The 14,624-nt window shown below is 53.0% G+C and overlaps 1 protein-coding gene across 3 annotated transcripts; it reads right to left on the bottom strand.

Moving 5' to 3' along the window:
• Positions 1-1,026: 1,026 nt before the first annotated feature.
• TBX3 (T-box transcription factor 3) lies at positions 1,027-14,219 on the bottom strand. 3 transcript variants are annotated; one of them, XM_027469957.3, is made up of 8 exons: positions 13,822-14,219; positions 12,759-13,203; positions 10,640-10,907; positions 9,191-9,337; positions 7,205-7,281; positions 5,730-5,887; positions 3,729-4,426; positions 1,027-3,274 (listed from the first exon to the last, which is right to left on the bottom strand). In XM_027469957.3, the coding sequence occupies exons 2-8, from the start codon at positions 13,151-13,153 to the stop codon at positions 2,828-2,830; spliced, it is 2,190 nt and encodes a 729-aa protein (XP_027325758.1). In that variant the 5' UTR covers positions 13,154-13,203; positions 13,822-14,219; the 3' UTR covers positions 1,027-2,827. The 3 variants fall into 3 exon arrangements, with proteins under 3 accessions (XP_027325758.1, XP_027325759.1, XP_071880797.1); XM_027469958.3 differs by having other exon boundaries at positions 12,759-14,219; XM_072024696.1 differs by lacking the exons at positions 12,759-13,203; positions 13,822-14,219 and adding an exon at positions 11,193-11,663.
• Positions 14,220-14,624: the final 405 nt, after the last annotated feature.

Genomic DNA, 14,624 nt, shown 5'->3' with positions numbered 1-14,624 from the left:
CAAGCCCGGTGGAGGTGAAAGGCGATGTCCTCACTTTCGGGAGATTCCCCCCGAAAACGAGCGAGGCCCGAAAGTAGAGGCCGGCCGGGGGGACGCAGTCGGGAGCCCCCTGGCACGGCCAGCCCCGGCGGGGGCTGCTCTAAAAAGGGGAAAGTAATGCTCTAAAAAGGGGAAAGCAGCGCCCTAAAAAGGGGAAAGCAGCGCTGCGCCGGCACTTTCACCCACCGGCCCCCTTTATCTCGCTGGAGCAGGAGCCGGAGGCCACGGGCCGAGGGGCAGGCAGAGCATCAAACAGGATACGGGCTGGAAGCACATCCTTATAATATTTATTACTGGCGGAGGATGAATCGCTTTGCAATACATGGGCCGCTAACTGTTGAAGGGGGGAAGATGTCTGCGAGCAGGAGGAATATCCACGTCCCGCTAAAGGATGCGATCGGGTCCGTTCCCACCCAGCATCAGCCCAAGAGCAAGAAGGGGTGGAAAAAAAAACCCACGCGTGTCCATGGGGTCAGTGGGAAGAGGTGCTCTGCCCGGGCGGGAGGGACGAGCCCAGTAACACCATCACCTCTCGAGCACTCTACCTGGAAACTTTTGAGGAGGGCTGCGCATTAAATTTTAACCGATCTATTCTCCGATTCTTCACTTTTGCTTTATTAATTTATGACAGATAAAAGCATAGCTGAGCCATTCTCATTAACTTTTCAAATGCCACTTAATATCGTTCCATTAAAAGAGGTGACTTAGTAGCCTCTGGATCTGCTTGAAAAGAGAGAGGGAGGAAGACGCAAAAGGTGCATTAAACAGCTTGCTTAAAACCTGCACTTCCCAGCCGCAACCCAAAGCACCCGAGCCCGAGCCGACTGGTTCCTACCAGCTCCTTCCCCGAGAAAAAAGCTGAATATTGGGGAGGGGATGGGGTGGAGGAGCCAGGCAGGCGGGGGGAGACGGACCTGGCGGCCCCCCCTCCTGCCTCGCAGGCACTTTCGGGGAGGTTGGGGTGAAGGCATTTCACAGTACGCCCAAGACATTTCAATAAAAATTTATTGAAACTTCAGTGACTTTTAAAAGGGGGGAAAAAATACAGGAGAAAAAAAAAATCTCAACATTTATATAACACAAAATATACCTTCATTTTTTTTCTTTGAACCAGCTCTGAGCACCTGACTTTCAAGCCAAGAAAATATGCACTCACTCAAACAAAGACAACAATAAGCACAGTAGTAAAACTCCATCGTGGTACTATTTTCTTTCCTTTTTTTTCTCTTTTTTTTTCTTTTTTTTTTTTTTTCTTTTTTTGGACACACCAAAGAAATGGGAAAAAATAATACAAAGCAAAGAAAAATCCTAGAATCTTCATCTTTTTCTCTCAAGCTACTGGAGAAGCCTGTTGTCATGTATTAAAAGTATAGAACTTTTTTTTTTTTTTCCTTTTGTGGTTGAAATTTTAAACGGAAAGTAGCACTTTCAACACTGAAGAAATCGAGGATTAAAAGCTACCGTGGCACGTTGGGTTTTCATTTTCTTTTAATTATTTTTTTCAAGGTCTTTGATTATTTTTGTTTGTTTCTTCTTCTCCATTTGCAATCGGCTCCTTTAGAAAAGGACGAGGTCAGGTTTTCTGTGGGGAGCTCCAATTTAAAAAGTGAGCACTCCGAATGGAGGCATTTCTGCTCTCGGTTGTTCTGTGTGGGTCGGGGTAGATGCTTAAAAGAATTACGAACTTGAAATGAAAACGACTACAAATAAAAACAGAAGAAGAAAAAAAAAAAGACAGCTGCAGTCATATTTACAGAGATATGTACAATGTCAATAAATTAAAGTTTAATTTCGAGTATTCATATTCCACGTATTTACAAGAGTTATCAAATAATTACATAAATACTTTGTTTTAATAATAGTGTCCGCTTTTTTCTTCTTCTCAGTATGTTTAAACCTTGTTATTGCATATACAATTAAAGAGGGAAAGCTGTGATAAACCTACAGTCAAGCTACAGAGGTTTTTAGATAAAATAAATTCACTTTTTTTTCTTTCCAACTACACTTCTTATTGTTGTTGCTACAGGGAGGACGTTTAAGGTAGAGGGAAGAGGGTCTTATTTTTGTTTTTATTATTATTATTATTATTTTTCCCTGGGATTTGAAACGAGCATTAGAAATAAACAACAAAACCCCACCGAAATAAAAAAATACCCCCCCCAGAAAAGCAGACTACTATGGAACATGCAAAAAAAGCCACCAACTGGCTCTCAGACATCACAATAATATTTTAAACACACAGCTTCCCTTAATATAGACGAAGAGGGTTATCGTTCACAACCCGTCCAGGAAACAACTGTTGAACCGATATGCGAGTTACTTATACAGTTTTTTTTCGGAAAAAAAAAAATCACTTCTCTTATTTAATTTTTATTCATAAGTTTGTTTGGTGTTTTTTTTTTTTTTCTCTTTATTTCGTTTTTAGGTGTCGGTACTTTTTTTTTTTCTTTCTTTTTTTTTACACAGTGAAGAAAAGGCTGGCGGGAGGCCCCCCCCCAGCCTTGCCGGAGACCTGGCCCGGCCAGCCTCGATGCTGGCAGCCTCCAGCCCAGCGCTGCCTCATCCCAGCCCTCCCACCTCGCCCCCCCGGATACCTTTTTTTTTTTTTTTTTTTTTTTTTTTGCCGATAAACGCGCACGCAACGCCGGGGGATTTTATATTAATAATAAAAAAAAATAATAATAATTAAAAAAAAAAAGGGGGGGGGTTAAAAAGATTTCGCGGGACGGAGGCTGTGGTTTCTGTGGAACAAAGTGCACTGCGAGAGTGATTTGAAATGAGCTGGCGGCTACGGGGAGCCGCTGCGGGATCTGTCCTGCTTGGGGTCGAGGCCGCTGACCAGGCGCTGGATGTTTTGCAGTTCGCTGGTGGCAGCCTCCTTGTCGGCCCCCAGCTTGGGGGAGAGGGAGACGGAGCCGGACGAGAGGGTGGACGAGCGGCTGGTGAGGTCCGAGGCGGAGTCCAGAGGCCCGGCGCCGGGGCTGGAGGCCAAGCCGGCCGCTTTGGCCTCCCCGGAGGCGGAGGCGAGGCCGGGCAGGGCGGTGGTGAGGAGGCTGCTGCCGTCGGGCAGGGGCACGGGCAGCGGGTAGGGGCTGTAGCGCAGCCGGGGCCGCACGGCGTTGAGGAAGGGGTGCCGGTGCACCGAGCTGGAGGCTGCGCTGGAGGCTGCCGCCGCCGCGGCCATGTAGGTGTAGGGGTAGGGGAAGAGGCTGCCGAAAGGAGACATGGCCAGGCCCTGCGGGGTGGGGGGTGGGGGGTGGGAGGAAGGGGGAGAGAGAGGAGAGAAGTGAGAGGGGAGAAAAGTGTTAGCAGCGTGCGCCCCCCCCAACCTCGGACACATACACACAAAGGAGCACTGACACCATCTGTCCCCCAGGCTAAGCTGCAGGTAAAGCCCCCCCCCCCCGCTCCTTCTTGTTCCCCCCCAGCCCCACAGGGCAGCCCGGGGGCTGGGCATCCTCCCCCTATGTCCCCCCGACGGCTCTGCTCCACACCGGGACTGCCCCGGGGAAGCCACCAAGACCTGACAGGGGGGACTTAAGTACCTGAGCCACACCACAAAACTTTCCCAGCCCCCTTCCCAACCTCCCCCCCCCCCAAAAAAAAAAAAAAAAAAAAAAAAGCCCTGCTCCTCTTTGCCCCCTGCTCCTCTTTGCCCCCTGCTCAGGAGCAGCCCCGTCGGGGCGTACCTGCGAGGCCAGGACGTGCTGCTGCAGGTGGAAGGGCAGAGCAGATGCTCCCGAAAGTCCTTGAGCCGCTGCCGTGGCCATCACCGTGTTGTCCAGCCCCGAAACGCCGGCAGAAGCCCCCGAGACGGTAGCGAGCAGGGGGCCCATGCCCGCGGCCATGCCGGAGAAAGCCCCCCCCATGGCGAACTGCCCCGGGTGCAGCAGCAGCGGGTGCCCGTTCCCCAGCGGGTTGAAGAACTGCTGGCCGGCCAGGCCGGGGGGGAAGCCGAGGTTTTGCAAATGTCCCTGGCTCAGGTGAGCCGTGCTGTCGGTTTGCACCGTCAGGGGGGCGAAGGGCTCTTTGCCCAGCAGCCGGGGCTCGTCTCCTTTAGGGCCGTCCCGAAGGGGGCTTTTCAGCTCCTCGCCGCTCAGCCCCCCCCGGGTGCTGGACGAGATGGTGGCCGGGCTGTGGCGAGAGTCAGGGGGGGCTTTCTCCGTCCTCTCTCGGCTCCGGCTCGCCGCAGAGTCGCTGGGGAAGAAGTGGCTTTTAGGGGGGCTGCCCCCCTTCTCCCGGGGGTCGTCTCCCCCCGCGGCCGCGGCGGAGCTGGCGGGCGCTGGGGTGGGGGCCGTGGTCGTGCTGATTTTGCCCGACTCGCTCGCTTCCAGCAAGGGGTCGTCTTTGCTGTCCGCATCGCTGTCTCCCTCGCTGGGGCACAGATCTGCAACACAAAGGGGCTGGGATCCGGAGCAGCACGTCCCTAACCTGCCCCCCCCCAGCCCCGGGGCCGGGAGAGGGGGGCACAGACACCTCCTGGCCAGCCCGAAATTCAGCCCCAAAATAGCTGTTTTTTAGTGAATAACCACCGGCCCCCTCCCCGGCTCCCACCGTCCAGGCGAGCTGAGGTTTCCCAGCGCACCAAAACGGCTGCCACAAAAACTGAGCCCCCCCCAGCGGCTCCGCTCCCCCCCCCCCCCGGGGGCCTGGTCTCCGTCGGGATTTTGTGCCCTTTTCCAGACTTTTCAGCCCTTTCGACGGGCTTCGAAGTTTGAAATCCCCCCCCCACCCCCAGGCCTCCATCTCGCTGCGGACCCCCCCTTTCTCCTCCTCCTCCTCCCCGAAGCGTGCACGGCTTCGCTGGATTCCTCTGCACTTCATCTCCTAATTTCAGCGCCCCAGGTGCGAAGCTCTGGTTTGCTTTTCGGGTCCCCTCCCAGCTCCCCTCCCCTCGGCTCGGCAGGACTTTAAACAAACGAGTAAAGCAACAACAAAAAGAGGTTGTTTCCTCCTCCCTCTGCGCTTCCCCCCCCACCCCCCCCACTCCACCCCCCCCCCGTCCCTGGATGGATTAATACATGTGAAAGAGCTGCAGACAGCTTCCAACCCCGTACGGAGAGAAAGCGAGGGGGGACTTTTCTATAACAAAGTTCGGGATCGTATCCAGGGGAAAGATCCTTCCTCTAATAACAGAATCGGAGAGGAATATTAATGGAGTGACTCCAGTTCTGAACTTTTGCCCCGTGGTCTGTCTTTGCTCCCTTGACTCGGAGCTGGCTCCTTTCTGAGCCGCGGAGGGGGGGGGAACGAGAGGAGGAGAGGGGCCGGGGGGAGAGGGAAGGGGCAGGGGGGACAGGGAGAGAGGGAGAGAGAGAGGGAAGGAAAGGAAGTGTGAGGGGAGATAAGGAAAGAGGGGATGAGGGAAAGAGAGAAGGAAAGGAAGAAAAAAAAAAGAAAAAAAAAAGAAAAAAGGAGAAGAGGGAGAGGAGTGGAGAAGAAAAAAGGGAATGGGAGAAGAGAGAGGAGTGGGAGAAGAGAGTGGGAGAAAAGAGGGAGAAGTTGGAGAAGGGAGTGGGAGAAGAGAAAAAGGATACAGAAAAGAGAAAAAGGAGTAGGAGAAGAGATAAAGAAGTGGGAAAAGAGATAAAAGAGTGGGAGAAGAGAGCCCTGCGAGCAGCCAGGAGCGAGCAGGCAGGCCAGGAGGCAGGGAGGCAGGCTGGCTGGCTGCTCTCGGAGGCCGCTCTCACCTTTGAGGCTGGAGGTACCGACGGCGGGCACGGCGGGGCAGGAGGACTGCGCGAAGCACTTGAAGGCCGTCTGCTCGTTGGACGACTCGTCCGAGGTGGCGTTTTCCTTCTTCTGCCGCTCGTCGTAGACCCGCATGGACTGCAGGGTCAGCTGCTTCCTGCCGGCCACACGGAGCCGCTGGGCGAGCGGTGGGGGCTACGCCCGGCCGCCCCCCCCACACACCCCTCCCGGCGCCTCCAAAATCCATCCCCGGGGGTCTCCAAACCATCCCCGGGGCCTCCACCGCGGAGGCCGGCGCCCGGCTCGGTGCCTCCAGGAGGAGGCCGCCCGGGAGCTGTTAGCAGCGGGCCGGGCCGAGGGCAGATGTTCAAGAAAAAGGGGGGAGATGGGGGGGCTCGGGGAGCCAGGGCACCGTTCCCTGGGGATCAGCTTTTAAATGCGAGGATGTTGCAGAGCTCTGAGCGGTCCTAATGGTCGCTAAGATGGCGAGGAAGCGGTTATTTTGCTAGGCACTTTATGTAATCTTTTCACCAACAATTAACCCGGAGTAAAATCTATTTATATTTAGAGAGAAATTAGAAATCGTTTCCGTCCTGTGGCTCCAGCCTTGGCTTTATTTTCACGCTGACGGACAAGAGGAGCTGGCGTGTGTGTGTGTGTGTGTGTGTGTGTGCTGGGTTCAGTCCTGGGCACAGAGAAAGGCCTCTTGTTTTACATCACATTTCCCTTTTCTTTTTTTTTTCCTTTCAAAAAAATAAATAAATAAAAAGGAACTGACCCATTTATTCATTATCTAAAACCAAGTGCAAATGGCTAAAATATCGTGTCTCCTCTAACTAAACAAAACGAAGACTTAGTCCCCATCAAAGAAAAGAGATATCCCTTTCTCTATTTTATCCAATATTAAAAAAATAAAATTTTCGAGCCGCATTAAAACTAGTGCTGTCCATCCATCTACATTGACAGAAAACGTCCCGTGGCTTTTTGAAAAATAAAAAATTTTCTATCATTAATTACTTCCATATTCGCGGGACACCCCTGTCACAACAGTTTATTTATGTGCTTCTCGTCCACACTTTTCAGCAGTCCCCGGGAAAATGCATGGGGAGACTCAAGCAGCGATCAGCTCTGCCCTCACTTTGCCCCGTTTCCCTGTCCCGGATAGAAATTGTGATGGTGTAAAATATCTGCCTAAAAGAGGAACTTCTTTTTGGGGGATATTCGCCGTCTTTCCCCTAATCTGCCGACATGGCTTTCGCCAGCCATCCCGTGCGACGTAAAAAGTAAACGTGGGAAGCACGCAAGAATTCACATGCAATCAGTTTCGTGTTATTAACGACGAGATCCTTATTAATTTTGGCGGGGGGAAGTGTGGTTTGGAGGAAACGCGAGGTGATTTTGACCTCTGGTCATGTTCGGAGCTTTGCACACGAAAAGCAAACGAGGTGCCCATATATAATCCCTCCAGACTCACCTTTTTTCCCTCCTTCCATTCCCGGTGTCCCGAAAACCTTTGGCAAAGGGGTTGTTGTCAATTTTTAATTGAGTGATCTACAGGGAGGGAGAAAAAAAATAAAGAAAAAAAAAACGGAGGGTTGTTGGGGCAGAAATAAGGAGATTTCGTAGAACAACGAGCGACCCAACCCCTTCTCCCCGGATCCCGCAGCGCAAACAGGAGCAGCACCCCCGGGCATGGGGCAGGGGGCAGCGGGGGCTGGTTTTGGGGTGGATTCCGGCGTTTTCCCCAGCCGGCTCGGGGGCTGGCCGGTGACCCCGGCGGTGGTGGCAATGAAAGAGCCCCGTGTTGCTGCCACCGCATCGGAATGAATTTAGCCGTGCAATGCGATCCATGCGAGTTATGCCCGCGCTTAAACTCTTTAAATGCCATAATTAAACCGCAAAGGAATCATGCCCACCCCCTTGCTATAATAAAATACTTTATATAATCGCATTATGCCCCGCGTCTGTGTGTGCGTTGGGGCGCTGGGGGTGCCAGGAGCGACTTGATTTGGGGGGTGGGAGGGAGGGGAGAGTGGCTGCGTTTTTTGGAGTGGGCTCGGGGTTTTCCTCGGGATTCGGACTGGGGCTGGGAACGGCCGCTTCTCCCTGCCCCCGCGGCCGGAGGAGGGAAGGGCGGGGGATCACAGGGAGGCGGAGGGGGGCTCTCCCCACTGAAAGGATGCGGTGGGGCCGGGGATGCCCGAAGCACCATGACCCCCGACTGGAGAGGGGCAGCGGGACCCCCGCGGGCTGGCTGAGCCCTGCGCTGGGTCCCCGGGCGGCGCAGCTCCCTCGGGACCTCCCCGATCCCCCCCCCTCGGCGTGGGCAGGAGGCAGCGGGGAGAAAGCACGGCTGGAAAGCGGCAGGGCGGTCCCGGCTTTCGGCCCGATTTCATGGCAATGGGACAAACACGCTGCCTTCTGGCCGGCCGCGAGGCCAGAGCGGGGCGCGTAGCCCCGCCGGTAATCCCAAAGCAAAGTCTAACTCCCTGGGCGCGCGTTTTGCTTTCCGTTTCCTCGCCAACGGCCGGCCGCGGCCGCAGGGCAAAGCAGCCCGAGCCTTGTAGTCCCAAGATTTTGGGAGCCAAGGGCTCGGCCCCCCCCTCTCGACCCCTGATTTTGAGCCGCGGAGGAGGCTGCCGCGGCCGGGCGCTGCGCATCCAGAGCCCCTGCCCTTGGCGCACACGCACTCAAAGTTCAAATTTATAGGCAGAAAAATAAAAGGCCCTTCTTGGCTCTTTCGCTTCCTTCCACTTGACTTAATTATCGTAAATTCGCCATTTGCCAGTCTCCCAAATATACCACCTTCGTTGCGAGCGACAATAAACCCGCAGAAATGGGAACGCAGCGTCTGCAGCGCTGCAAACTTTCTCACACTGGCTCTTTTAGACCTTGCAGCTAAATTCAAGCGAGATACCCCTCTCTGATCAGAGCATATTTCTGCACCACAAAAAATAATAAAACACTGCAGGATACAAAAAAAAATCATAATATAATAATAATAGGAACCAGACGTGCGCTCCAGCCTTATTGCCAATTGCTGTTAAAGGAGCTAAAACAGCACAAAGGCCAGGAAGAATTACAAAATCTCCAGCCACGCTGCTCTCCCCCCTCTGTCTTTCGACACACGGATCCGATTCTTTTTCTGATGCGTCTTAGATTAAATCCACACTGAAAGCAGCGATCTCCACCCCATCCTGCCCCCTTTTCTTCCCGAAAGAAGCCCCCCCTGCTCCCCCCCCCCGACCCTCGACCCCCCCCAGCTCCATGCCCTGCCTGGGGGCGGCTGGAGCACAGCGTTAGCAGAGCCCCCGGCCCCCCCACCCGGGGGCTTGGGGGGAACCGAGTCAGGGGGGGAGAGGAGCGGGATGGGCTTCGTGATTTTGAAGGGAACACTGCAGAGTAAAAGCTCTCTTAAAAGCCAAAACACGTAAAACAAATCCTTTCTTAATCTCCTTACCTTATCATTCTGGTATGCGGTCACTGCGATGAATTCGGTCTCCGGGAAAACGTAGGTCCTGAACGTGCTGTAGGGCAGCTTGAGGATATCGTTCGCTCTGACGATGTGGAACCGGGGCTGGTACTTGTGCATGGAGTTTAGGATGGTCTGGAGCGGGGCAGCAGAGGGCGAGGAGGGGGGGGAACGACACAGTCAGAGCGGGCAGCACCCCCGCCTCGATTTTCTCCCCCCCCTCCCCTCCAGCCTCCGCTCCTCTCCCCCTGCTCGCCTCCCCTCCGCTGCCTCCTCCCTGCCGAGAGCATCTCTCCGGGCACCACGCAGCCGCCTCCAGCATCCAGCAAAAAGCACTGACAGCTCCAGCTCGGCGGGGGGAGACCGGCCGCCCGGCAGCGCTACGGGGACTGGGGAAAGCCCTGCAGTGATTTCCCTACGAGCGGAGAGCCGGGGGAGGGGGGAAGCTCGTCCGGGCTCCGGACAAAATGTCTCGTGATTTCAACGTGAAGTGAAATGAAATAAAATAAAATAATCGTAATAAGGAAAGAAAAAAAAAAAAGCAGCATCAGCTACAAAAGCAACAACAACACGAGAGCCTTGGCTAGGTCTAATTGCTCGCCCCAATCCACTTAAGGCCTTCTGCGAGAGGCAAAAATGTATCGTCTAATCAAATCACAGGCAGCAAATGCAATCTTCAGCACATTAGAGATCCCCCGACCGCGGCCACCACCAGCACCCCCGGCTCCGAGACAGAGGCTTTCCCAGGAACAGAAAGAAACGGCAAGGATCGCCAGAGCACTTATCAGCACGTTTGTTTGATTTCACTCTTAGGGGCAGCGTTTTATCTCTGCACACCCAGTAAATGTAAAGGAGTGGATAGACATGAATGGGCAACTTGACCTCTGATTTTGGTTCCTGTTTATTTTCACTCCGGCTTGCTTTACATTATCCAGATTAATATATATTTAAATGTTTGCGTACTTGGGCCTTTAAGCCCTTTCTACACACATGCATATCGTTTTCCTATGCCTAAAAAGTGTGACCGTCTTTATTAAAAAAATATTATATATATATATATTTATAAAGTCAACACAGCTCCGAGAAATATCGAGTTGCACTACGCTGGAAATATACCTCTCAAGTTAATACTGAATGGCACGGATTGGGCTTTGGAAAGGTTACAGAATAAACTCGATTGTTTAATCCTGACCTCGGCAAGAGAAAAAAATCAAGGAATATTAGAAACCGGACACACGCACGTCAGCCGCGAGCGTGGAGAGGGCTATTTATTCCTCATTTTCCACCCATTTATTCCGCCCGAGTTCAAACGCCTGGGAAAGCTCCGGGCCGGGCGGCTGCGCTGCGGGGACAGGGCTGGGGACAGGGCCCGGGGAGCCCCCGCGACACGGGCAGCGGAGGGGAGAGGGGGCTAAGGAAGGGGGAAAAGGCACTCACAAATCCGTGCTTGTCAGAGATATTGTTAGTGAGCTTCAGCTTGTGAAAGGTGACGACTTTGGACATCCATTGTTCTCCGGTGGCCGGGCTGTCCGGGTGGATGTACATTCTCTTTGGCATTTCAGGGTCAGCTTTGCCGGCTACCATCCACCGGGAATTATGGAATTTGTACCTACAATCATCAGCCGCCACAATATCCATCAATAAAATGTACTTGGCCTTTTTATCCAGTCCAGTGCATCTCACTTTAAATGGAGGAAACATTCTCCTAAGGGCAGAGAAGGGGAGAGGGAAGATAAAGACAAGACGAAAAAAAGAAAAAAAAATAAAATAATTACAGCGTTTAAGTAAGCTCCTGGAGCTTGGTAGCACGTCTACCAAAAGCTCATTCAGAAGCAGAAAACTCCCCCCCATTAACACAACATGAAGGTTTTCCCCCCGCCCCCAGCGAAAAGATTTTTCAAACGCTTTAAAAGTTCCAGGAAAAAATCGTCCCTCGGATAAGAGGCGGAGGGGAGCGGGGCGTATTCCCTGGAAGTCAGCAGGCACCTACCCTCTTCCATTCCTAAACAGCAAAGCCTAATTTGGGTCTCTCAGATCTCTCATTATTCTTATTATTTTGCCTGCTGAACAAAGAAATAGGAAGAGAACACGCTCCGGTTAAAAATACTCCTCGCTTCCATAACCCGCTCCATCTATAAAGAGCGGAGAGGGGATTTTTTTATTTTTTTTTTAATCAACAAAGGAGGAGAAAACCCCACGGTGGGGGAGCTGCCGTGGCTCCCGCAAGGCTGCAAGGTCCCAGCGCCTGATATTTGTGCAGAGGGCTCTCTGCAAAGCACGCTCCCCTCTGCTCCTAAGTCCAGCTCGAAACTGCAACAGGATACCACAAATTTGCTGTTTATTATATCGAGTGGTTGGCATTCAGCAATCGCAACTTAAAAGGAAACACATGACTTTGCAACATGTAAGAGCACCTAGCACTCGCCGAGGCTTTTCGCGCAAAACTTTTGACCACAATTAACAGAGAAAACTTAGGAAAGGCAGTAAAATGGGCCGGGGGATTTTTTTTTCCCCCTGCTGATGTATATTTTTTTTTTCCCTGAGCCTGTACCCTGCAAGTGGTGCACTGCGAGGACGTGAAGCTCCTGCAGGGCTGCTAAGGGCGACCTAGGAAGACTTTTCAGGAGTGGCTTCCTCGAGTAATTCTTCTGGCAAATTACACGCGAATTGTTTGCTACCTTTCTAGGGGTGCGTGTTAGAAAAACAGCCGAGTGCGAAGGGTTTGCTCGCTACGTGTCATCACATCAATAGGTAGAGTTGTAAAAGAGCACAGATGTCAATTAGTAGCGAATATAGAGAGGGGTTTCAGACGTGTAAACCTATAAAATGCAGAAATGCAGAGCGTGTACGCGCCGTGTATGTTCATTCATTCACACATGAAGGTTATATAAATACAGAGACACACAGCACGCTCCTGCAGGAGCTGCAAAACCTTTCCCTGCAGCTGAAGCAGCCCCTCTGCAGCCCGTGCGGGAGCGCCGGCTGTTTTTGTCAGCTTTTTGTGCATTTCCACATGTAATTAGTCAGCACAAATGCATGCCTGTATCGCTGCAGAGACAGAGGCACAAGCGAAGCAACTGATAAACTGAATATCTCAGCCCTCCTGCAGCTACCACCTCACCCGCAGAGATACGCCACTGCAAATATATATCTATAATTTTTGCTATATTTCCCCTCTCTCTGTCTTCAGGAAGAAAAACTCCAAGCAGTTAGGCTGCAATCAGGCCGGCGCCTTTTCCAGCCCCAAATTATTTTCCTCCTGCTACCAGAAAGTATTAAGCTGCTGAACCATGAAGAGCCCCCCTCGCCCCCTGCACACGCACCCACTGACCGAGGGGACGGGTCGTGTGGTTCAGCAGCTCAGCCTTTCCCTGCAGCGTGGTGCCCGGAGACAGGCTGAGCACCTCAGCTGCCTACAACTTTTCCTAATTTCAGAGGAACCGAGCTCCACCGAAGCAGCGCCGGAGAAAGAGCCTTGCTCTTGAGCAGGGTGCAGAGACCGAGGGGTGGGGGAGAGGGAAAGAAAAACAGCACGAGCCCCCCGACTCGGACCTACCTTCCCGATTTGGTGATCACCATCTCCGTGCCTCTTTTATGGAATTGTTCCCAAAGCTCTTTGGCCTCCAGATGCACTTTGGGGTCGTCTTCCACCTCTTCTTCTGGCTCCAGAGTTTTTAAAGGCCTCAGATGGGCTGCTGCCTGGTGGCCCAGGGAAGAAAAGGGGATCCCAGTCTCTGCGGCCCCCACTAACTGATCCATGATGGGTTTAGCCAGAGCCCCCGGCAGGGAGAGGGCGGCCGCCCCGTTGGGAGGCAAAGCCAGAGCGGGGAAGAAGGGGGGCTGATGTCCCAGCACAGCGCTCATGGCAAAGTCCGGTGCCCGGTGAGGTAAAAAAGGATGATAAGCCATGCTTGTCCCAGGGATTACTGGATCTCTCATCGGTATATTCATCCACTCCACTCCTCGGTCTTCCTACTGCTGGAGTAGTCCTGGAGTGGGTTCTAACAGCACATCATGAAGAAGAAAAATTAAGATAATAACAATAACAGCGATAAAGCACCAAAAAAATAAAAATAAAAAAAAATAGGGTGGGGGAAACAAGCTCTAGACAGCACAGTACATGGGGGAGAGGCAGAACTTCTACAGCCTACAACTTCCCGAGCCGGGGCACATCCCCAGCCCTCGGGACAGCGGATTAACAGGATTGTTCATTATTAGTCGTGCTCTTTTTTTGTTCTGTCTCTGCCAGTTTTTTTGTTTTGTTTTGGTTTGTTTTTTGTTTTGTTTTTTTCCTGAGTGGAAGTCCTTGCGCTCGAAAAGAAACGCCGAAGAAGGGAAAAAAAAAAAAAATCCACCGGGCTCGCAGGCTGCTCCTGTTGCCGCAGAAGGGCTGGACAAGCCGAGATCCTTTTTTTTCTTCTTCTTCTTTTTTCTCGTGCTCTCAGTCCCCCCTCTCTTCTTTCGTTGCGGAGGGTGACGGCTCCAAGCTGGCTTTTCTTTTTGGGTGGCTGGCTGTGCCCCCCCCCTCCCCCCCACCCCTCCACCTTTCCTCCGTACGGTCAGGCTGCAGAGCAGAGGCTGGCAAGGGAGGGAGAGCAGAAAGAAGCAAACAAACCCACCCCCCCTCGGCGACCGAGGACGGCTCCTCGGCAACCTTCAGGCAGCGGCAGCAGCAAAAACTTGGAGGAAAATCTCGTTTCCGCCTCGCCTTCCCCCCTCTCCGAGCAGGAGCTGGTCAGAGTGCCCTGATTTCCATCAGGATCTCTTCTTTCTTTCACCCTCCTCCTCCTTTTTTTTTTTTTCCCTTTCTCTTTAAAAAAAAAAAAAAAAAAAAAAGGAAATCGGGAAGAATTATACTCTTGTCTCCGCTCCAGCAAAAAGAGAGAGGGAGAAAGAGAGAGGGAAAGAGAGAGAAAGGAGGAGAAAGGGGGAAGGGGGGGGAGAAAGAGAGAAAGAGAAAGGGGGGGAGAGAGAGAGAGAGAGGGAGAGAGAGAGAAGGAGCCTCTCAGCTCTGAGAATTCCCTGTGAGTCTGTGCTCTGCGTGCACCAGATTGTATGGATGTGTTGTGGGTTACAAGGGAGCTGGAGCCTCCTTGATTGGCTCTTTGACGCTTTCGGACCAATTGTGTGGCTCCATAGGCGTGGTTTTGACAGGTCGAGTGGAAGGGGGACAGAGCCGAGTTATAAAAAGAAGGTGTCGGAAACTGTAACGCTGCAGCAAAGCATCACTAGTACTCCGTGCCGTGTGAATATGTCAACATGAGCACGGAGGGGAGGGGAGCAGGCGAGCCGGGAGCCGCCTCTAGGGGGGGTGCTCGGGGCCGCCTCGCCCCCCCCCACCCCCCCCCCCTCGGCCGGCCCCGGCGAGCTGGGCACCGCCGCTCGGCGGCCCCCCCCGGTAGGAGCTTCCACCGCTGCGGAG

The sequence above is a fragment of the Anas platyrhynchos genome, chromosome 16, assembly GCF_047663525.1.
Source record: "Anas platyrhynchos isolate ZD024472 breed Pekin duck chromosome 16, IASCAAS_PekinDuck_T2T, whole genome shotgun sequence".
NCBI lineage: Eukaryota > Metazoa > Chordata > Aves > Anseriformes > Anatidae > Anas > Anas platyrhynchos.
This window is presented reverse-complemented; position numbering and strand designations above follow the sequence as displayed.